Source organism: Sceloporus undulatus, chromosome 3 (genome assembly GCF_019175285.1).
Source record: "Sceloporus undulatus isolate JIND9_A2432 ecotype Alabama chromosome 3, SceUnd_v1.1, whole genome shotgun sequence".
Classification (NCBI taxonomy): domain Eukaryota; kingdom Metazoa; phylum Chordata; class Lepidosauria; order Squamata; family Phrynosomatidae; genus Sceloporus; species Sceloporus undulatus.
Genome location: NC_056524.1, coordinates 216,763,174 through 216,787,653, shown reverse-complemented (window position 1 = coordinate 216,787,653; position 24,480 = coordinate 216,763,174). Strand labels below are relative to the sequence as shown.

Sequence of the window (24,480 nt, the reverse complement as noted above, 5' to 3'; positions counted from 1 at the left end):
TGCAGTACTTTGAGAGTTGATATACTTATCACAGCTATTAAATTTTGCTGTAAAATAGTAGATAGTGTGGTGTAATGGTTTGAGCATTGGACTACAGCTATGGAGACTAGGCTTTGAAGCCCCCTGGGTGACCTTGGGCAAGTCACACTCTCTCAGACTTGATGGATGTCAGTGGCAAACCCCCGCTAAAGAAACTTGTCTAGAAAACCATGTTATATTGATTACATTTGGACTTTTACCAAGAGACTAAAAAAAAAACACTATCGCAGATAGTACATGGCTCCTGTAATTTTCAGAATCCTGCTCCTAGCTATAATCATTAAGTGCCCTCCTTCATCTTATGGTAGGGAGCTGCCCAAGCAAATTAATTTGTGTAACTAGAAGAGTTTTACTTTTGCTACAACTGTGGACATAGTGTCCATGGGACCAGTTCTTCCCAGAAAAAAAACTGAATACAGTTTCAACCATGTGTATGCTTGTTATCCAGAGTATTATTTCTGCCACCAACAAACATGAACAGAAAAGTGTGGATGAGGCCAAGATTGCCTTCTTGAAGTACATATATCGTTGGCCAACATTTGGCTCAGCCTTCTTTGAAGTGAAGGTGAGTCTCAAAATCTGCATGGATGTTTTGTTGTTGTTGTTGTTTTTGGTACCTTCATATGGAAAGCTGTTATCTGCAGAACAGAAGCACCTGTTTTCCTTTTGCTTCTTTTAAACTCTTCAGTTTACAGATGCCCCATTTGTATGACCAGTTCAGCTGTGGTATCCTCTGTGCATGCTAAATTTCAGCTCCAGGTGCTGTGTTGTGTGGCATAGGAAGCGAACATCAGTGTCAGCCAGGTAGAACTCTTTGTGGACTTTCTTTTTACAAGTATAGTACCAATTATAACAGATCTCAGGAACTTTTGGTGCTATGGATGCTTTGGACGTCAGCTCCAAAGTCTCCAGTCAAAAGGCTAGCGATAAGGGGTTTGAGAAGTTTGAAATCAAAACATGTGAAAATCCAAAACATCTTCAAACAACTGAATGAGAAGTAGTCTGGCACTGTCATGTAAAGAAGCCAACCTGAGCATGATATTGGCCTTTACCTGTCCCTGTCAGGATGTGACACATGGCTGGAGATCAGTGTGAATAGAAGATAATAACTGACATGCCATAAGAAAAGAGAGTTAAATAAAATCTTATGGAAAAACTATCCCACTAGAATACTATTTTTGTAAAATTCTTGTAATTTACATAATTCAGCTACTATACATCTCTCTGGGGATAGTATTAAGAGTAGTGGAATGATATTAAGCTTTAAGTAAGAACACTTAATAAAAGCCCTTGAATTTTGGATTTGAGACAGCACAAATGTGTTAGAAAGCTGCCATTCTCTGGTGGTTTTTATTTAGTCTCCTATATAGAGATGCACACACAGCACTTAGCAAACTGATTAAATCAGTGCAAAACGAAATGCTGGAATGATTAATAATATCATAGTCTTTTGTTACTGTGCTGAAAGCAATATCAAATGGAAATCTAGGGATTTCATGTAATGTTCAGTCATTCTAATTTACCAAGCAAGGGCAAGTCAACACTGCTAGTCAAGAGTGACAAGTTAGTTAATTAACAATGACATGTTCTTAGGACCAAATGATCTGCAATAGTGCCTCATCTGTCTTATTTCTTTGAAATGCCACTGAAGGGAGGAGAAGAGAAAAGGAGAATGTGTGTTAGAGAAAGAGAGAGAGAGAAAGTGTCAAGGCCTGTCAACCTATTGTTACATATACTTCTGTTTTAGGTAATTTAGGCCTAAAACATTTTAGTGCTCAGAAAGAGCTCCTTACCCATAGATTCCTTTTGTTCCTCTTTACTAGCAAACTTCAGAGCCAAATTTCCCTGACATTGTATTGATTGCTATCAACAAACAAGGAGTTTCTGTCATACATCCAAAGACTAAGGTAAGAGGCCCATATCCCTGACTCATTACATTTTCAGTTAGATGTGCCCCTGAAGGTAAACATCTAAATAGATGTGACCATACATGTTGGTCTTCAGACAGCAAGAGATACAAAGCTGTGCTTTTTCTATTAAATAACATCTGGATTAGCCAAAATAGGAGTGTGGATCTCTGGGTTGTTGTCGCTGGAAAAAGAAAAATTCTGTAAAGCAATGATAAGCTTGAGATGTTTGCAGTAAAGAAGGAAAAACTCTGCTGAATGACAGTTGACAGTAGCATGGTGGCTCTTTGGAAGAAAGTTCATGCTAAATTATCAGACAGCATATAAAGAGAAATTTGGCTGAGGAAGAACATTCAAGGGTCAGAAGAGCTTGACCCAGTCGAGATCATATAGATTGGGGTTGGGAAAGTGTGGCCATAGGACCTCCTGAAGTTATTTTGGTAGCTCTAGACCCCTCCAGCCCTCACAGCACTCTTTTTCTGGATGAAAAAATATGCATGGTGAATTACCTGGAACCCTCCAGGAGTGACAATTTGCCTGTTAATAAGTTGCACACAAAATCCTGTACTGTTTAACATTATAAAATGCCAGTTTTTCAAAATCAGTAGATGACATTTGTATTTTTTTTTAATGTTGGGCTGTCCTTACAGCCTCTGGTGGGTCTCAGGGGCAGAAAATTGGGGCCCAGACCCACTGCATGTGTCCACCACTGTTTTAAAGAGGTATTCCTAAAAGCAACTAATTTTAAATTAACATCAGTTCATTGAGAGGATAATGTGAAGAAGCATCAGCATTGAACTGCTTCCTAGAAATCCACAAGGTTCTGGTCCAAAAACCTTTGCACAGAAATAGCAAAACTGTTGCTGGTATATACCTCACATGGAAAATTTATTTTGACCTGCAGGAAATCTTAATGATTTACCCCTTCACTAAAATCTCCAACTGGAGCAGTGGCAACACATACTTCCACATGACCATAGGGAACCTGGTACGAGGTAGTCGGATCCTTTGTGAGACATCTCTGGTAAGAAATGTTTATGATTTCATGTACAGAAAGAAGAATCTGGTAATTACTGGTTAAAAAGTTCTTGCTTTCCTGAACAGATTTTCCCAAAAGCTAGTTCAGATATTTTCAAAAGCCACATAATGACAGTTTTCCCTGGAGGGACAATTGTGTTATGACAGTAATTTATGACCAACTATGACTTTAGATACAGCTGTTCAGCAGCATTTATTTCATGTAGTGCTTGAAAACTGTATCGCTAAGAAACAATAGATGTATTTAGGAATGCAGCAAGTTAGATATTGTTTCCTCCCTGTGACTGGGTCCTTTGGCTTTGTGAAGGGGTTTGTGAGTGTCTAAATCAGATTTTTAGAAGACTGTGCCACCTCCCTTGTTGTAAGAATAAGAAATTCAACCTATTAAAGCTGTCTATCTTCAGAAAATGGAGGAAAGCATTCACCAGTAAACATCAGTGTTTCTCTTTTCAAACGTGGGTAACAGTTCCCCTGTGTAGGTCCATTTTCATTGTATGCCTCTTAGATGAAGCTATTTTTTTGTCCTAGATTATGTCTCTTTGCTGCTGTCTTCCACCTGTGCATGTGTCTGTGTGGGAGGGAAATGTAAGGAGATAAGAATTGGGATTGTTAAGCAGATAGGATTGGCTGATATATATGCAGCTTTTGAAAATTAGGAGGGCATGGATTAATTTGTTTAACAAAAAGGTATGCATACTGTCATAAAACATTAGCAGTAAAGATACCCAAACAAAACTGGTAATTCAGTTTTGTAAAGAGGATTCCCAAAAGTATTTTTCCAAACTCTGCTTCAATTTGACAGGGTATTATTGAGAAATTTACTGAGTAGGCCCAGGCCTTTGTCACTACTGTATATACTCATGTATAAGCATAGAAATTTTAGTAAAAAAATTGAGCCCCAAAACCAAAACAAAGGAGCACTGAAAGGAATCAGGCTTTGAAGAGTTTGAATAAGCCATTTGTGTATGTTTGCCAGATTTTCTGGGTTAAAATCACGCAACATTATCACATTCAAATTAAAGGCTATAATCACTGCTAACATAGGGCCTGAACAGACAGGCCAAAATAAAGCTGCTTTGGCTCACTTTGGAGGTATGCTGTTTAAATGACACACGTATCTTAAGAGGCCAGAAGCTGCACCAAAGCCATGCTCCAGTCCTTAGGATTGGAGCGTGGCTTTGGCATAGCTTTCAGCCTCTTAGGACGCATGCATCAATTAAACAGCATACCTTCAAAGTGACCCGACGCAGCTTTATTTTGGCCTGTCTGTTCAGGTCCATAGTTGCCATTCTTTTTTCATCCTTTTTGACATGTGCACATTTTCTTAGCCTCGCTTGTGCCTGGTCACCTCCCCCAAACATTTCATAGCTACCACTTACCATAGTTCCCTCCTCATCCATCCAGCCTTTAGGGTAAGCACAAACACGGTGGAATTTTGTCAGTTCTTTGGCATTATTTTCCTTTGCTTCATCTTTTACACACTTTATTACATGTCCTTAAGTTTCACTCTCAATTTACCCACAAGTCATCAAAATCCATAGATTTGTCCCCCAAACCTGCTTTCACATTATATATGAGGTCATCTTATACACAAGTATATACACAGTAGTTAACCTGTCTTTTATTTTTCAAGGGATACAAAATGGATGACTTGTTGACGTCATATGTGCAGCTGCTCATGAATGCTGTAAATAAACAGAACACTCAAGAAGAAAACAGAAACGCCAGGAAGAAAATTTTCTAGAACATGGCCACATAACCCGAAAAACCCACAAAAAACCAAACAGAACACTCCCAATCTCCCTGTTTGAGGATATCGGTAACCCATAATTTATCAGCCAAGTCTCACTGAGAATATCTGGCATTGTGGAAGAAATACATTTTCAGCTTCGTATCTCTTCGTGACTTTGGAGGAATGAACCATAAGATAGCTGTTCTAGCAAAAACAGGTGCTGACTACTGTGTAATAATTGTTGGCTCAGTGAAGAAATTCTCAGATTTCAACATACCTTGATTTTGTTTCAAAATCTCATTTTTCCTGCAATAATGGCAAGCTCCTTTCCTGGAACTGCACCCAGTACTAGATTATTCCAGAAAAGGAATGAACCAGAGTACAATTATGGTATTTCATCTATCATTTGCAGTACACAACTTCAAGGTGGTAATGTTACTTTTTAAGCACAAAATATTACACCAAAATGAAGTAGTCTCTTCACAGGTTTAAGGTTCAGACTATTGCTTTGTGAATGTTGCCTACTTCAGATGTATGAACTAATACTCTCTACTGTATTAGCTTTTTCTTGAGCTATGGAGTTTATCAAACGGGAGGAATTTCTCTTAAATTTGAATTAAAAGAAAGTGGGGCCAGAACGCATTCACTTAGTCGCTAGTTTAGTGCAATTATGCGAATGTGCATTGCATTCGAACTGGCTTCCCATTGCCCGAATTTGCGTGTGGCAGTCTATCACGCAATAACGTGTAACCACATGATTGCGTTCAGACTGACTTCCCATTGCCCAAATTTGCATGTAGTGGGTTATCACACAATAATGTTAAACCCCATGATTGCGTTCAGATTGCCATTGGATTATATTTCCAATTTCCCATGCCTGATAAACTCTCCCGTTCTCTGTCAGACTTTTTCTCATCTTGAAAACTTATTCAATTCAACAAAGCCCTAGTCCGTCTTGCCTTGTGTAACACATTCCTCTGGCTGAAAATATTTTTCTTATAATGAAACTTCTAATAAACCAAAAATTTGGGATGATGGTGTACAAAAGAGGACAGCAAACATATCCTTTCTAACTCAAAATACCATGTTAAATTTAACAGCCATGGCTTGATCATACGGATTCATGGATCTGTTGTTTGCTGAAATACTTAAAATTTTCTATTAGAGATCTTTAGTGAACTAACCAAATCAAATCCCAGAGTACCACATGCTGCAGCTATGACAGGTAGAGGAATATCAAAGTGTTGCAACTGTGCAGGAGACCCATGGTCCTTGAAATATCTTGGAATACTGTTGGCTTCTGCCTTTTATTTGCCAAAGTACTGTAGTCCTAGTAGTCTCTGCTGAAACCAGAAGGTGTAAAGTTTTACAAATAATTTTTTTTTGTGTATATGTATGATGGGAGATTAGACTTTCAGTATCTTTGTGGAGTTAATCAGTGCCACACTTTCAGAATCCTTGACCTTTTGCAAACAATCATCTAGACAATTCCAGAAGTAGTATCCATTGCTGGCAGTGGATGCTTTGAAATTATTTGGGATCAACTTCTTTAGGATTCTTAATCTGAAATTCAATTTTATGTTTCAATGAAAAATATTTTGTATATTTTTTCTGTTTATGACAATAGCTCAATTGTTTCTACTTTTTAAACAGAGCTGCAGGATAATGGAAGTGATGTTAACTTTCTTTCAGACATGTAAGTTCTAATAAACCAATCATCAAATCAATAAAGTCTTGGACAACCTGTCACAGTATTGTGTTAACAAATAATTAATGCTATGGACTGAAGAATCCTTTCTGTACAGCACAAGTCAGAGATGGGACCAGCAACAGCCATTCCATTATACAGGAAGCTGCTGCTTATCTAACAGGTTAGGGACTGGAGAGCTGTCAAAAGTGGAATTGGTTGAAAAAATGGAACCAAGTTTTTCTTTAGTATGCAAGTGCAAAACTGAAGACTAGATGAAACCAAGTCAACTGTGAAGGGAAACAATGCAATGTGGTCAAAAGAGTTCGCCAAATGTCAAACGTGAAGCACAGTACATGGCTGTAATTTAGATATGTCAAAATAGTGGGGGATGCCTATATAGTAAAATCAACATTCTGCTTTGGGATAAGGATGATTAACCCCTATATTATTGTGTGTGTGTGTGTGTGTTAGTGACTTTAGGTTTCAGGCAGCTGTTTGAAAAGAACTGTATTCTCGAGATGGTACAGAAGATCAATCCACCCACTCATGGATTAATCCCCACATGCCAACTAATGAGGCAGAAGCTTAAGTTCTTTTCTGTTGCCAATGTTCAGGAATACTTGAGATTCCAGTACCAGAACAACCATGTTCAATTCAAAGCGTTATATTTTGGCCTGGAATCTGCTCCCAAGGTATTCACAAAAGTCCTGATTCCCTTGATGGCACATCTCAGAAAAAAGTAAGTTCAACTCTACCTTTATTTAGCTACCTTTCAAAAGACAATTTCCACAAAACAAATCACATAGGATTTGGATGCAACAATCCAAACCCTGGGAAAATGTAGGTTTTTAGTGATGAAAAATGTTAACTCAATCGGGAGCCCTAATCAATACCAGAGTGAGCTGCTTTTTCCTTTCTCGAGACTGGAAAGACAACCTGAAACATGAGATAACATATTTAATATCCTTGAAATATGTAGATGTGATGTGAATTACTTAGAGCTTCAGGGCTATACAAAATGAGCAGTGGATGCTATCCTAGCTTCTAGGAAACAGTAAACCCAGAAAATATATGACATGGAAAATATTTAGAAATTGGACTCACTAGGAAGAAATAGAAGGATCCAGGAAAGACATGTTCTGAAATTTTTGCAGGATGGACTTCATAAAGGACCAAATACAGTGAAACAAGCTTCCCCATAGCTGGCAGTCTTGAAGTTTGATGGCAATACTTTGTCAATGCACCCACATATTAAAAGATTTATAAGGGATGCAACAATAAAATAACATCCAATAATCCATATTCTCCACACAGAACTTGAAATTAGTGTTGAATAGGCTCAGGAAGCCTTCTTTTGAGCCAATAAAGGATGCTTCTCTGAGGTTATTCTCCTTTAAAGTAGCTTTCTTTATGGAAAATTGTTCAGCCAGGAGGGTTTCAAAGCTGGCAGCTCTGCCTATAAATGCAAATTTATGTAAGTCTGAACAGGATATGCTTACTTTAATTTTGGATCCATCTTTTCTACCAAAATGTGATTCCAAGGGAGAAGTGAGTGAAGCAATACATTTACCTTCCTTTTGTCCAGGCCATCCATTTGAACACAGGTGGCATACACTGGATGTGAATAGAGCAGTGAAGGTTTATTTGAAAAGGATGTGGCAGATTAGATGCACTGAGGCTTTGTCGCTTTGCATCCACAGATGTTAGGTCCAGAGACAGAAAGCTTCAGAAACAGTAATTGCAAGATGGATAAAGGCCTGCATTAATCTTTGTTATGATTATGCTAAGGAACCAAAGCTGTATGCTAAGGAACTAAAGATGTATGGGCACATTCCACCACATCAGTGGCAACAAACATAGCATATGCGCTTTCAACATCTGTGGGAGATATATGTAATGTGGCAGGTTGGAAGGAACCAACCACATTTATAAAACATTACAGATTGGATAGATACAAATTTGCGCAGGCAGCCTTTCATCAAACTGAGATGCAGGCAATAGTAATATTATTAACCTTTATTTATAAAGCGCTGTAAATTTACACAGCGCTGTACATACAATCTTTTAGTTAGACAGTTCCCTGCCCTCAGGCTTATAATCTAAGAAGACACGACACAAAAGGAGAAGGGAGTGGTGGTGGGGAATGGGATCAGGTCCAGCAGTTCTTCTCCACCTCCGAGGCCTGGACCAAGGCAGATGGACTGGAGGAAAGGCTTGGCTTCTTAATTAATGGTTAAAAGGAGGCTTCCTGGGTCAGAGAGGGGCTAGCCTCTGGGAATGCTTCTCTAAACAATATAGTCTTTAACTCAGTTTTGAAACTGGGTAGAGAAGTGATGAGGTGTGCATGTGGGGGGAAGAAGGTTCTAGGAGTAAGGGGCAGCAAGCGAGAAGGGACGAATTCGGGAGGGGGCAGTGGTAGTCCTACACTGTGACAGGAGACCTTGACTACAAGAGCGGAGGGTGCAAGTAGGAATGTAAGGAGAAAGAAGGTCAGATAAGTAAGGAGGGGCCAATCCATGGAGGGCTTTGAAAGTCAATAATAAAAGCTTGTACCGGATGCGGAAGGGGAAGGGGAGCCAATGAAGGGAGGATAAAAGAGGTGAAACATGGTCAAAGCGGCGAGCGGATGTGACAATACGGGCAGCTGAATACTGGACAGAGATTAAAGGATGGAGGTGTGAAAGAGGAAGCCCTGTCAGAAGGAGGTTACAATAATCTAGTCGCGAAACCACTAGGGCATGGACTAGAGTCTTGGCAGTAGAGGCTGAGAGGAGTGTTACCTCTTACAATCCAAATGAAAGGGCTATAGTAAGGTCAGAGCTGTAGAATTAAACTGACAAGGAAGGGATGGACTCACAACAGCAGTAATGGAAAGGAGCTTGGATTCCTACCTTGTTGGTTGGCATGTGGGGAATAAACTCTGAGTGGGTGGATTGCTCCTGTCATCCCAAAATGACAATTTATGGTAAATTCCAATCTCTCATTTTGTCACACATATTTATTCTGTCACAAATGATAGGATGCAAAATAAAGTCGAAGCCAGCTAACCGTAACAGTCTTATAACATTCCCCAGTGACATCATTATTATATTATTCTGACATTTTAAGTAGTAAATCAGGTATTTTATTCAGTCCTGCCAAATGAATATTTTCTGCTGTAAAATTAAAGATCTGACAATAATTTAGGATGTGTCATCAGAATGAACTTCAGGTTCACCACGGTTACACAGATCCACAGTAATCACTTCAAGAGAATTGTGACTATAGTGGCAATTGACACAAAACAAATTCTGATAAAAACAACACAACACATGGCAAGCTTTTAAATAATTTTAAGTGAAGATTTAATATACAATAGTGAACTGTCATTCCAAAAATATAAAGTAAAATGGAGGAATACAGTATTTTAACTGAGAGGTGCTTGTGACATTATTGTGATAAGATTCCATAGTAAAGTACTGCCAGACAACTTTGTAGGTCTTGGAGGGAAAAAATGACACCACACATGGAGGACTGAATGTGACCTTGTACAAAATGAGAATTCCCTCAAGCTTGTACATATTGCAGTGGTTTATGTGCTAATACAGTAGTCCCCAAACTTTTGGGAGGCTACTTCCCCCCTTCCTCCTGCGCAACAGCCCTAGCACTACCTAACACCTATTTCTTGTTATTAGATATATTATTTGTGCAGCAGACAGCCAGCAGTGTCCACCTCAGCTACACCCAACTCACTGCCACCTCCTCTTCCTCTGTGTGTAAATACAGCAGCAGGCCTACTACCCCATCTCACCTATGCAGGCCTTATAGCAAAAAGAAGGCTGGCTGCTCAGTTGCTGCTCCCAGGGTGACTAGGTGCAAAGGGAGCAAACAACGAAACAGCTGTTCAAGCAACCACTGAGAAGCCTCATGCCTGCACCAGCCTTGTAGCTTTGTAGCAAAGGCTGGTGCAGGCAAGACTTCTCAGTCGCTGCTCCCTTTGCTCCCTGAGCAGCAACCAAGAAGCCTCTTGCAGGTACTGTCTTTGCTGCAAAGACTGGTGCAGGCAAGAGGCTTTTTGGTCACTGCTCAACTGGCTGCTCAATTGCTGCTTCCAAGGTGACTGGGTGCAAAGGAAGAAGCTTCTCCCCAGTGAGAAATGAGTCTCAATCCTTCTTTTGCCAGGGCAGAGAGTTGCACAGCTGGCTTCCCACTTTTCCCCCCTGCGAGGAAGGACTCACAGTCTGAGAGAGGTGAAGGACTCTTTTGTAGAATTTACCCTAGATACTCCTCCTGCTCCTTCCCCAGAAATGTGCCTTCCCCACACACCAGCATTGTTTCTTTTGCTATCTTTGGCCACTCTTACAAAAAGAAAGCAGGAGCAGCAGGGCAGCTCCAACCTGCCAGCCAAATCCTGGGAAAACTCACAAAGTGTAACCAGGGTCTCAAATGTGAAGGCTCCTTTTTGTTGCTACTTCTCTATTGTCTACAATGAATATGGTCACTTTTTACCACAAAATATTGGGCAATTTTATCACCTTATCACTGAAGAATATAATTACGTTGAAAATGTTACTGTTCTGATAATACACCATATAAAAATATTGGCTATATTCAGGAATAATCCATGAGCCTGTGTAATGGTCATATGCATAAAATATATTAATATAAAAACACAGTTACAACAATATATTGCAAGCAAGTAACTTTGTCTTTAGTGCAAAGCAGTGCATATTCCCACCAACATGAGTCTGATTTGCACATCCCTGTAATTTTGATACTATACAAGTGCTTTCAACCCAAAGACTCAAAACAAGTTCTAGCTATCTCAGAATTCGCAGTTGACTGCCTATTCTGACACACATCGTAACTCCAGTATTTCGTATCAGTTACTTAGCTCATTATGCAACTACATAAACTCTCTTGGCCCAACCTCCCACATCTCACAAATGTCAATTCTCCAATGCTTCAATTGCAGGCAGAATGACCTCCTTCTCCCTATGCAGGTAATGCCTGGTAAAAATAGGTTGTGCAAGGGGGGGAGGGGGTTACAATTGTGACAATAGTGTTAAAATCATGACTAAGTAGCAATCATGAATATAGAACAATTACCTAGGTATACTCATTTGTAACTGTTTGGTATTCACTATTGCTACTTAGTCATGACTGTAACACTATTATCACAGTCGTAAACCTCCCTCCTGCACAACCTACTTTACCAGGCATTCGATGTGTTAACTAAGCAGCAGATACAGAATATTGGCCTACATTTACTTTTTGGCTGTGCCTTCAATGCACCGCCAGCAAGGGCTTTCATTATGTCCATCACTCTCTCCCATCCCATCTTACCCCACAACACTGATTTCCGTTTAAGACAATCAGTTTTCATACAAAAATGTTCACATAACAGCCTGCTGTTCTACTCCTCTGATTTCCTAGGGTCATCTGGCCCTTAAGGATTTATTTGCTGTTTACATTTCCAAGAAAAAAATGAAAGGAAAATTGTTTACAGGCAAATCCAAATCCACTTTCAAAAACAAATTCTGTATTTGGAAGAAACAATGACTACACATTATCGCATATTATGCTTCATAAAATACAACTTGAAAGGAAAGTACAGAGGACCCTTGTTATACACTGAGGTTTGGTTCCAAGATCCCCTGTGAATAACAAAATCCGTGTATGCTCACGTCCCATTAAATATAATGACATAGCAAAATTGTGTCCCTTATAAAAAATGGAAAATCAAGGTTTGATATTTGAAATTTATACTTTTTGTGTACATTTTCAAACCAAGGATGCTTGAATCTGTGTATAAAAAATCCGTGTATAAGAAGGGCCGACTGTACTTAATTCTTCATATTAGAGAACTTTGGAGAATAGTAATACAAAGATTGCTTATTTATTGCCCCACAAAGGCCGATATGAGCTATGGCATTTCAAATCTACCTCCACAAAACAAGGTCTTTCTCAAAAGAAACCGTATTTTTAAATGAACAGTAGAAGATTGTAGAAAAATACAATAATAGAAATGATGACTTCTTAGTATTACAGTTGGTCTGGAAATCTGATATAGCATTCAGTGTTTTTATATCAAATGTAGGCAGAAAAGTAAAACAAAAGCTGCATTTTCATGGAACTTCATACTGAAATTGTTAAATCAGATTTCAGTGCCTTGTTCCTGAAGGCAGACATATTATAACTTGTTGGATCCATAATTGTGTGCCATCTTTCCACAGTCCATATTTACTAAAGGATATACATACACATAAACACCTTCATCCGTATTTCAGAACAACTAAATACATGAAAATATGTGATTTTACTGCATGACCAGAAGCAGACTGTGTTATAACAGTATTAGTGACCAAAATTACAGTGAACGGACTTCAATTTTCAGGGAGGGGGGGGGAATAAAAAATAAAAACAAAATTTCAGCACCAGGAAAAAAATGGCCCGCCTTAGGCTGGAAATGTCTTGAAGGCACACAACAACAGCAAATCTGAAATTATAGTGCATATTTTTCAGATACGTACACAATTTGCTAGCTCTGTCACTGTCTTAGCAAAAATTTGACCCCCCCCTCCCCCCGGATGTATCATTCATTTCATTGGAGTGAAATGACTACATGCACATAAGACTGTATTTACTCAATTTAAATGAATATGGCCACGTACACAGAGAAGTAAGCAATTTTAAACTGAGCACACAGTACTCTGGGTGAGAGACTAATTTAGTGAAAGTCTGTTTACCATTAGAAAAATGTGCTCTTCCTTGTGAAACAATATTTATTGGTGCAGGATGGTTCTAGAGAACAATCCTTCTGTGCTGTTAAAAAAAGACAACATTAAGTGCTAATAAGTAATAAGCAGCTGATAAATTTCAGGATTCGTTCTGGAAAAGAATATTCTCTTGTATTACAGTGCAGACAAATACACAATTATAGTAGCAAAAATGTAAATGAAGATAAATTCATGTTTTTCTGCTCTATACTAAAAACAACAAACCCCAAAAAGGTTTTATGACACTTTCTCAAATATATTCTTACTAAAGGAATAAAATACTATGGTGGGGTTTCTTGAGATTAATATTATTCCTGCTGGAGTGACAATTTAGAAAACAAACATGAGGGCCTCAAATTCTAGCTCTTATTGATAATGTGGAAGGGTGGAACATGGAGAAGAATTGGTTGACGGTAGTGCTTAACACTTTCATTGTCTACCACTTCTCCTACCGCAAAAGTGAGCAAATACTTTCCCCACACACATTTCCACAGCATCACCCTTCCCTCTACACCATGAGCTATATATCAGGAATAAGATGGAGAGGAGGTGAGATCAACAGAAAACAGGTTGTGGTGAAAGAGTGGCAGGAGAAGTATTAACCACACACTTCCCACTTCAACATTATTCCAAAAACACAAATTTGGGACAATTTATCTGTTGAAACAACATATAGCTCCAGCTTTGGAGCAGCCATTAACAGGATTATATCATAACAAATGCTGAAATAAAGGTGAGTGGTAAAGCTGCAATGCTTGGTAGATTACACCTAAGAGTAGGACTTCAGGAAACTCACAAGAGCTTGTCCGCACTGATGATAATATTAAGAATAAGAAAAGAAAAAAGGAAGCCTAAATGCTTAGAACTCCATCTCTGCACATAAGCACTATAAAGGAAGCCAATGAGAACAGCTTCTTCACTCAGTAGTTAAAATGCAGTCACTTTGGTGTGAATTCAGGTGTTAAATTATACTACAGTATTCCTAGGCAATAAACAACATAAACTTATATTGGTTATATTAGTTGGCTGCTCTTACCTGCTATAACAGCTAAGGTGCTGTGATTACTTGAAGAAGGGACAAGTAGTCTTTGCTTAAACATAATTAACAATTGCAGCAATGGTGCAGAAAAGTAATCACAGCACCTTAGCTACTACTGCAGGGAAGAGCAGCCAAATAATATAACCATATACGATTATGCTGTGTATTGCCAATACAATGACCTAATTAAAAATAGCAAGGTTATTATCTAGCTCTCATTAATCCCACCACATTAGGCGGGTTACATACTGCCAAGAAGCAGCGCTGTCCCGCCCCCGCCGCTTGCGGCGTCCGGGAGCCGCAGCTGCCACACCACGGGGCTCCCGGACAGAGGAAGGAGTGCGGAAATCGCGCTTCTTCTCGGGCCCCGGAAGAGGCGCCGCAAGTGCCAAAGGGCGCACTCACGGTGTCACTTCCAGTGTGCCACGTGCGGACACAGAACGTCTGTTATGTCAATATGGCGGCGGCCGTGTGGAACGGCTGCCGCCATATTGTATGTATTGAATACGTATTAGGGTTAGGGGGGTGCTGAAGCACCGCCCCTTCCTAACCCTAATACGTATTCAATACGTATTTTTGGCGGTCTATAACCCGCCTTAGTCCCTTAGAGTTTTAAGAGAATGTTCAAAAGACACGTTACATGAAGGGTTTTTTTTTTTTTTTGCCCCTTTGCTTAAAAAGACAAAAATAAGGTTGCAAGTCAGCACAAAGAAAGCGTGGGCACAGAGAAGCTACTTTGTGTTCCTGCTTCCATCACTTTTCAGTTCAATTTTTTTTCACTTCAAGATTGTTTTTTATTTTTGGTAGAAGTATAATTTTTGAGTTGAAAAGTGACTGAAGAAGGATTAAGCAAGTTATGGTCACTCAAACTTTTTACTTGTAGCTGGCTCAGCTTAATTTTGGTTTTAAGATGCTAAGGAATAAAAGAATAGAATTCCAAGTAGTACAAGCCTAAATCACAGCAGAGAACAGGGGGGGGGGGCGGGACCCCCAATTTAATACAAAGGGGAAATAATGCACTATCAAGAGCCAGCATGGTGTCATGGTTTGAGTATTGGACTACAACTCTAGAGAAAAGGATTTGAATTCCTGCTCAGATAAGGAAATCCACTGGGTGACCTTAGGCAAGTCACACTCTCTCAGCCTCAGAACAAAACAAAGGCAATCCCCCTCTGAACAAATCTTTCCAAGAAAATCCTGTGAGCTTTAGGATTGCAATAAATTGGAAACGACCTGAAGGTACAAAACAAAAAGCAAACAAATCATGTACAGCCACAGGTTTCTTCTGGAAGCACAGATCTACACATTATACCTGAGCAGAAAAACATTCAGAGCGCACGATACAACTGGTGACCTATTGGCCTGTTACAGACTGCCCAAATAAAGCTGCTTCGGGTCTCTTTGGAGGTATGCTATTTAAATGATGCATGGGTCCTAAGAGTCCGGAGGTCACACCAAAGCTACACTCCATTCCTAAGCACTGGAGTGCAGCTTTGGTGTAGCTTCTGGATTCTTGGGATGCATGCATCATTTAAATAGCATACCTTCAAAGAGACCCGAAGCAGCTTTATTTGGGCAGTCTGTAACAGGCCTTTGTTTGTCTTGGGTCCACTGAAGCATTCTCATGTGATTAGTTGCTAAGGCATACTGTAATTGGCAGAGATGAGTTCAGTGACTGCTTAAGCAGAGTTTAAATCCAGAGCTTTGGGATGAGTTTTCTTGGAAGCCAGCTCAGACAGCTTCTTCAGCCGTTTCTTCAACTCCAAAGGGAACTTCTCATAGCATTTCTTGCACACTGGTTTCATATCAAATTCCACAAACTTATTCCTTTCAAAAAAATAGAGAACTTATTACATTCTGCGCAGAATGTCATACAAGGCTTAACAGCTAAATATGTAAGGGGCACATTCCCTACATTTACTATGTTATTTATTTAATTTTTATCCCACCTTTTTCCCACCACAGGACTCACTCACTCACTCACTCACTCACTGTTCTTATACCTCACTCTTCTTACAAAAACATGAACACCAAATGATTTACAAATAGGTCCTGTAAACTCTTATTTGTGAGCTCCTTAATAGAGTCCATCCATCCAGAATGTGGTTTTCCTCTCCTTCTACTTCCCTTCACCTTTCCTAGCATATTTTTTCCCAATGAGTCATGCCTTTTCATGATTTGGCCAAAGTGTGACAGCCTTGGTTTGATCATCTAGGCCTCCAGGGAGATTTCAGGCTTGATCTGTTAAAGGACCCATTTGTTTGTCTTTTTGGCTGTACACAGGATTCTCAGCACTCTTCTCCATCACCACATTTCAAATGAATTATCCTCTTATCTACTTTCCTCATGGTCCAGCTCTCGCATCCCCAGCCTTATTAACTCATTTATGGGTGAGCATGGAATCTCCTATAGACCAAAGTGGCCCTAGCTGGCTGCTATATGCAGAGTTGCTTTCTCAAGTACCTACGTACCAAGTTGTTCAGGCTTTTTATATGCTCATACCAAGACCTGAAATGGAGTTGGTAGCACACTTGCAGTGCAGGTTTCAGGGTTTTCTTAGCTACTAGAAGCAGTAGGGATACAACATTCTACACTATCGTTTGGTGTAAAATATCTTATTTTTACACATGAACAAAAGCAGGGCAAGAAGACAACAGTCTCTATCAGGATGCCAACCAATGAATGGCGCAACCTCCAAATCTGGTGAACCAGTTGTCATTCTGGCATGTTGAACACAAGTTGATTTGGTTGCAAGTGTCCTCTGCAACTTATTTTACATTAGGGTAAAGTGCCAGTTTTACTTACAAGGAAATGTCCCAGATGGAAGTAATCCCCTGTGATTACAAATACACTCTCCACCATACAGATTAACTGAGGGTACCTTTAAATACTGAATAAAACCTGTTTGCTCAGGTCTTACACAAGTGTATTTCTACTACCTATCAAGAGCTTCTACAACTTTTCATAGGGATTTAAATCTTCAATTATTTTGCGCTTGCTATTTTTTTTAGTTTTCCTTCCATTGTGGGAGAATAGGACAGGTTGCGTATCTATAACTGTAGTTCTTTGAGTGGTCATTGGTGATTTAAACTCACACAATTGATTGCAGGACAACCCAGTTGTGTGAGTCACAAAGATAGATTCATTTGGGATCAGGGTTTAGGGAGATACAAAATACTATGGGCTTTTTAAAAAAAGACACAAAAACCCTGGTTGAGATCCTACATCAAACACATGGGTCCGTTACAGACCGCCGCTTTGCGGCGGTCTGCCGGCGCTGCTGTTTGCTCCGCAAGAGAGCAGCAGCAGCCAAACCGCGCAGCTCCCGCGCGGAGCAAAAAAGAAGCTCCAAAATAAGCACCACGCGACGTGCAGACGCACAGTGTCTGCTACGTCGAGATGGCGGCAGCCGTGTGGAATGGCCGCCGCCATTTGTTACGGACAGAGCCCGTAACAGGAGTAGGGACGTCCCAAATGGCAGTATGTAACCCGCCATGGATCATAATAACACTGTGCCTGTGCAGTTCCATGTCTTCCCTGACTCCACCAGTTGTCAAGTCTAGCAGGGGCTGCTGCTGGTTGATGGTCAATCAAGAGGGAGGGGGAAAACAAGGAAGAAGGAACTGATTTCACTTGAAGGAAGAAAGATATGAGGCTGCACTCATAGATGGGGACCACCTTCCTTTTTATTCTCCTCAGAGCAACATATGAATTGCTTCCCCATTCCCTTTCAGTAAGCAGTAGCCCCTTCTAGGACTTTATAGCCGTCGGAGAAATTTTGGATGGGGTGCAAAGGGCTAGAAAAGTCCTTTACCCTGTCCCCAAACAGATATAAGCACATATAAGCCACATTTACACATATCAATAACGGAAGGCTGCCCACTGCTTCCAGAAGTACACATGGTGGCTTTGTGCAAAAATGTGGGAAGTTTGAAGAAATCCCTGCATGTTTATGAAAGCAATGTTTTTGTTTGAAAAAAGACTTATGTGCAAACTCCCAAATATGTATTTCTGCACAGGATAATTTCTAGAAACACTTTGGGATTTTTAAATACTAGGCAAAAAGTTCAGAAAATTCTCACCTCTGTGTTAATCTTATCAACTTGCTTTCTCAAATGTATGGAAACCCATTTTTCAGTTGGGAAATAAACAAGATAAATATTTCCATCCCTATTTCACATACTTTCCTTACTTCTTGTTGAAGACCCACAAGTACCAAATGTGAACTTATTACTCTGACTCCAATGTCAGCTGGCCACAATTTCTGCATTAACTCCCTAATTCACATTAATTTCTCATCAGAGCAGTCTTTATTGGCCACTTACTTCAGAGTGAGCTTGATATTGCAGGTAGAACAGGAGAAGCAGTTCACACACCAAGCCTTGTTGAGAGCAGATACCACTAGTGAGGAATATAATATGAGGAGGTTATCAGACTTGTATAAAATTCAGCAAAAACAGATGTGAAAAGAATCACTGATGCTTTGTAAATGCAACAGCTGCACAGACAAACAGTCTCACACTTACCATCTCCCTCAATCACATGGCTGCAGTTATAGCAGACATCTCCAAAGAGCTGTGTAGAAAAGTGGAGAAAAAACCAAACCGATGAAGAAGATGGTCCACATATCTTTTTCCAATTCAAACATTTGGACAAAAATCAAACTGGCATTTTTAATTCCTGAAGAATATTTATCTCTGACATCAGGTGTAACCATGTGACATTATATATTCATAATGTGTGAGAGGTTGATTCTTCATTACTCTGGATCTGTTTAGTTACAGTATACAGAAAAGATCATAGAGAACGATGTCTAGAGACCATTTTTTCTTTATAGTGTTCATATTAAGCATTTACTGTTTGGAACAGTTTATCAGGATGTTAAAGGACACACAGTCCTTAGATCTTGTTTTAAATCAATTTTGCTTTATAGTCTGGATCTTACTAACTTGAGAGGAGTATAAGCCATCTTGTGGAAGAGCACCTGACATAATTTGCAGGCAAATATCCAATTTGTTGTCCACCACCCAGTCCTTCATTTACAGTTTACTGGTAACATAACTAATGAAAATACATGATCACAGATTGCTAAACATTAACAGAGGATACTAATAACATATCCCATCATTAAAATGGAATGTGCTTCTACATCCTCTCATAAAAGTGAATACATTCCAATTATTTCTATGGAGGAAAGCAAAGCGAATACAAAACCCGCTATATATTGCAGGCAATAGTAACCTAGAAATCAGGGAGAAAAGGACAATGTCAACCCCAAATCCCCTTTGGGAAACATGGCTCCTCTTTATTTATTGCGTGCATGAACATGGTAATGTTGCTGGTCCACTAGAGTCATAGTCCATATTTGGAAAAGTACCTGCTAATAGAAAGATGATTTTCTGATCCATCTCTGTTCACTCCACAAATGTTGACTTTGACTAAGACCAATTGACATGCTACAGACCTTTTATCTACTATTTCCTGCTACAAGGACATTGGAATCTCCATTTTCCTGTTGGTTTTTGTTTTGCTTTATTTTCATTTTTATGGTGAACATTCATGGCATAGTATAATGCCTGATTTGTACTTTTATTACACAACAATGAATTTAAAAAAACAAACACCTAACAACCCAAACTCAAAACTTGTTGCAATGTAGCCCTGTAAATTTCTCAGCTAAGAGTTGCACAGCATGAGAGGAGGGCAGGAACAGTTCCTGCCCTTGCAAAAAAAAAATAAATAAATAAAAAATGGTGAAGAGGCAATGAAACCTGATGCACTTCCTGCACAGAGACCCTTCACACTTCTATAAAAATATTATGGAATTGGTCTTCTAGTATATGCCCACATCATACAAACATGAGAGTACCTAAACTTTAAGAGCACACACAAACCTGGCCTGCATTATGTACAAGCATGTATTACAAGTTCCATTCTTTAAAAATGGTGCACAGTGCTACTAGGTTTAGTTTTCTGTAGATGAGAGAACACTGGAAAATTATGATGTGTTTCAGATAGTTGTTTTATTTATAAATATACAAACAGACCATAGTGAAGAAGCACCCACACTTCTTGATGAAGCAGTGTGTATCAGACAAGGGAACAACATGTGTAATGCCTGCACAGCACTCCGGTTTCGGCTAGAAAAGTCTTGGCAATTACTCTTTCTTTCTCTCCATTCAACTCCAAACTTAAGAATGGTTATTTATAGTTAGGGGATACTCAAAGCACATTGATTTGCATTTCTATACCGCTTGGATTTAGCATTATCCCCAAGCCTGTGTCTGTTAGGCTGCAATTTCCCATACTTTAAACAAATAAGCAGACAGATAAGACATTTCTCACACCTTCCTTTGAAATTTATTTATTTATGTAATATGCCGCATTTCTCCCAGAGTGGAACCCAAGGCAGTTCACAGATAAAATTGGTTAAAAACCTAACAATAAAAATGTAAAAACAATCAAAATCATTCATTAAAATAGTAAAAAATTACATTAACATAAACAGAATACCCCCCATAAAAGCCTCCTTGACAATGATTACATATTAAAAGCCTGCTTGAACAAAAAAGTTGAAGACAGTATTTTATTTGTTATTCTCTATCAGAAAGGAAACTACACGTTACAAAAGACATCAGACATTACCTGGTTGTAATGAGTCTCACAGTAAGCCAGACCTTTTTTCTCATAGTGTCTGTGTCCCAGAAAAGGCTTCTCACATTTGGCACAAACAAAATGCTGTAAAGTTAAAGTACATATTAGTTTAAAGGGGAAGGGGCACATCATTAGTTTTCGACTAAGAAAGAACCTTGTTCAAGCCAACAGAGCGTTAATATCTTTAATGCACAATGAATTTGTTGAGTGGCACAACACTGATAATACTGATGTTTAGAAAGAAGAAAGAACAATCAACCATATTCCAAAAAACGGGGGGCATGGAAGATTTTGAAGTAATGATACATGAACACCTTTCTATGTTAGTCTATTGGCAACATCTGAATTCTTTTTTTATGTTGTGCTACCAGCAGTGTTACTCCAGCAAAGTACTCTATTGACTGATAGTAAGTAAATATCTGGTGAGAAATGGTGATGATGTACTCAAGACTCCCAGCTGCATTCAGTTCCCAGATTCAGAAATGGAATGTTAAAGTCTAAATTACAATTAAATACTTTAAAAGTGACTTGTGGGGCTATTTACGCATTCATTGCTATTTCTTCAGATTTTTTCCCCTCAGCCACTGCAGTTGCAGTATCATGTGAGCATTCCTGAGCCATGTGTCTGGCAGACCTTTGTGTTCCTGAAGTGTTTGTGTGGGAAGAGCCAACAAATATGAACCACATCATAATATGGCAACATTACCTTTGGTATTAAATGTAGCATTAATGAATTTACATTATCAGTTGCCTATGTCCCAGTAAAGTTTGTTTCTTAACAGAGATTAGAAACTGGGATATATTACACTAATGCTCCAGTACTTGTGCAGTGTTCTGGTTGTCTTTCAACCACACTTTGAGGAGCTGTTTATAATAAGAAAGTCAAAATATCTTTTGAAACAACCTCCTAAAGAAATTGACTTACCTATAACAAAGAATAAACTAGTTATTAAGATTCACATTTATATACCTGTGTTGTACTTATTTAGCTCACAAACAGCAAGTTTTACAATGACTACCCCTTACTTGTGGAACCCACTTCCTTGGGAAGACTTGCCAAACATTCTTCTGAAGTGTGCAATATTATATACAACTTCATAAAAAATAGCTTTGACAACTTTGATGGGAACTTATTAACTGTAATGCTTATTATCTCTAAACAGAAAGCATGCCCTCTTGATTCATGCCCTTCATGGCTGGCCATGTGTTCCTGCATGGCAGGGAATTGTACTGGACGGCCCTTGTGGTCTCTTCCAACTCTGTGATTTCATGATCCTATGAAACAATAGTTTGTATCGTATAAACTCTGTTGTTACCCGCCTCGATCCCCAAACGGAAGAGGCGGGATATAAATAAATATTTTATTATTATTTATTATTATAGTATGCTTTTATGATTTGAAAAGACTGTGGTACAGTATTACCAGGGCATTACTGCCCTGGTGGCACAGTGGTTAAATGCCTATACTGCAGCCACTCACTCACAAACCGCAAGGTTGCAAGTTCAATACCAGCCAAAAGCTCAAGCTGGACACAAGCTTGCATCCTTCTGAGGTCATTAAAATGAGTACTCAGCTTGTTGAGGGCAATTAGCTTACAAATTGTAAACTGCTTAGTGAGTGCTTAAGTGCACTGATAAGCAGTATAGAAATGTACTTGTTATTGCTATTCTTATTAACCAGAAACACAAATAGCCTTATGTTAATAGCTGCCATGAAACATGAATTACACAGCAAGTGGGAAAGGAAAGTTCTCACCTCTACGTGCCATTGCTTCCCCAGAGCATTGACCACTCGGCCCTCAATGGGCCGACGACAGGCCCCACAAATTGGAATGCCCATCTTATCGTGGCATGGCAGACAGTAGAGCTCCCCCTTTAGCTCCCTGGCTTCAGCAGTCAGCTCTTTTCTGCAATGAATAAAAACAAACAAAACAAAACAAAACAAAACAAAACAAAAAGCTTCATTTATATACCGCTTCATACTGAACTAATAGTGTCTAAGCGGTTTACAATAAGCAAGACTTTAGAAGCAAAATGTGTCTCCAGTAGCACATGCTAACTTCCACTTCATAGAACTGACCTAGGTATGCTCCTGAGCTCCTGCCAAATTGGGACAAAGAGAAATTCTAAAAAGGGAAAATGTAAACATATTGATCTCCCCCCCCCCCCCCGTTTTGACCTGTTGTATCTCATTGTTAACATCATGGGCAAGACATACACTTAAAAATCCTACTTTATAATGCTCACTTTGGTTTTATGAATCAGGTTTTAAACCATTTTAGATAAGCCAGTTCCATCAGATATATTAGAAATTCTAAACCATTGTAAATTAGTGTCCATCAAGCCTCTGTTAAGTTTCATGGTTTTTTTGTTTTGTTTTGTTTTTGTTTTTGTAACCCAAGAACTTTTACAACTGGCTCCTTAAAGAACTGTTCATGCCCAGCCAGGAGATTTCTATCTGAACAATTCCCTATGTTAGAGAAAGTTTGAAACAGCTCAGCACAATGCAGCAGTTCCCCTAATTTTCCAGTTCAAATGCCTTTTAATCTTCCACATACCAAGCTTATTTGCCAGTCTGCTTAATGTCAGCAAGATTTATTCTGAAGATCCCCTGGCCCATGAAGAACTAATAAAATTGCTCTTTCTATGTATTTTCACTTGCTCATCAGTCTAACCTAGAAGATGGTCAACATACCCACAGTGGGTGCAGCTGAAGTGATCTGGATGATAAGAGTCATTCCTGAACATCAGAGGCTGCTCATCAATTATCAAGTGGCATTTCTGGCAAATGTACTTGCCCAGACCTTTAGCTTTCTCACGATTATGGCACGGTCTACAAAGATGTCTAGAGTGCAGTTGGAAAGAAAGATGAATGTTGAGAGCCATCTTTTTGAGTAATGACAGGAATATTCTACATATGGTTGTCTGCTTTGTAACTTTCATTGTCAGAGAAAGACAAATGTTGACTTTCAAGATACGTCCCATTGTTGTTAATGGCAAATAATGTATAGGCTGGCATAAAAGGTACTAACTAATGCTAAATTGGCAACAGTCAAGCTGAATTTAATTTTTCAATAAGAAAAATATTGATTCACTTACTCAAGCTTTTTAAGTGCTATTTTGACATCCAAGGCTTAAAAAGGGGAAAGAAACAGAATTTAGAAGTAGATTTGAAATGTACCTTTATGAGTACACGCAATGGGAAGAAGTGAATTTCTGAATATTTGCTCTCCTTTACTCAGTGGAGCTGCATGCACCATCACAGAGACGAGCTGGTAGATCCAAACACCTATTGGCAAGGAACTTGGACACATGGGGTTCAAGTTACGCAATCTCATGGGCTTCCTAAGAGATCAAGGTAGGTCATTCAGCTTCTTAGACCTCATAAGTAAAATGAAGCTAATAATAACTATCAATGCCAGAAGGCTCTTGTGTAGTCTTGCAGTTTTATGAGTCTCAAATAGAAAGTAGCAGTGAGCATAAGTGGAAAGGAATGTTACTAACAATCCCTCTTCACAAGTTTTTCTCCTCTGTTCTACCCTAGAGCTGAAGATACTGCCATCCCAGACAAGAGCCACATTCCCTAGAAGGAAAGCAGACAGCATGTCTTTATAAATGGGGGC

General features: G+C 39.2%; 2 protein-coding genes across 5 annotated transcripts in view; one reads left to right on the top strand and one right to left on the bottom strand.

The window, feature by feature from the left end:
• Window positions 1–5,375, top strand: part of MYO7B (myosin VIIB) — a 63,824-nt gene extending 58,449 nt beyond the window's left edge. The window contains exons 45-48 of the mRNA XM_042460950.1: window positions 488–604; window positions 1,863–1,946; window positions 2,851–2,970; window positions 4,618–5,375. Coding sequence (XP_042316884.1) covers window positions 488–604; window positions 1,863–1,946; window positions 2,851–2,970; window positions 4,618–4,728 — 432 coding nt within the window. The 3' untranslated portion in view covers window positions 4,729–5,375. The remainder of the gene's footprint in view (window positions 1–487; window positions 605–1,862; window positions 1,947–2,850; window positions 2,971–4,617) is intronic.
• A 4,347-nt stretch (window positions 5,376–9,722) lies between these two features.
• LIMS2 (LIM zinc finger domain containing 2) overlaps window positions 9,723–24,480 on the bottom strand; it is a 37,351-nt gene continuing 22,593 nt past the window's right edge. For 3 of the 4 annotated variants that reach the window (XM_042457442.1, XM_042457441.1, XM_042457440.1), the window contains exons 5-11: window positions 23,553–23,702; window positions 22,614–22,764; window positions 20,849–20,941; window positions 18,730–18,778; window positions 18,529–18,604; window positions 15,796–16,030; window positions 9,723–15,559 (exon numbers count right to left, since the gene is read on the bottom strand). In XM_042457442.1, coding sequence (XP_042313376.1) covers window positions 15,883–16,030; window positions 18,529–18,604; window positions 18,730–18,778; window positions 20,849–20,941; window positions 22,614–22,764; window positions 23,553–23,702 — 667 coding nt within the window. In that variant the 3' untranslated portion in view covers window positions 9,723–15,559; window positions 15,796–15,882. Of the gene's footprint in view, window positions 15,560–15,795; window positions 16,031–18,528; window positions 18,605–18,729; window positions 18,779–20,848; window positions 20,942–22,613; window positions 22,765–23,552; window positions 23,703–24,038; window positions 24,180–24,480 lie in introns of those variants that run through there. The other variant, XM_042457443.1, reaches the window with a different exon arrangement.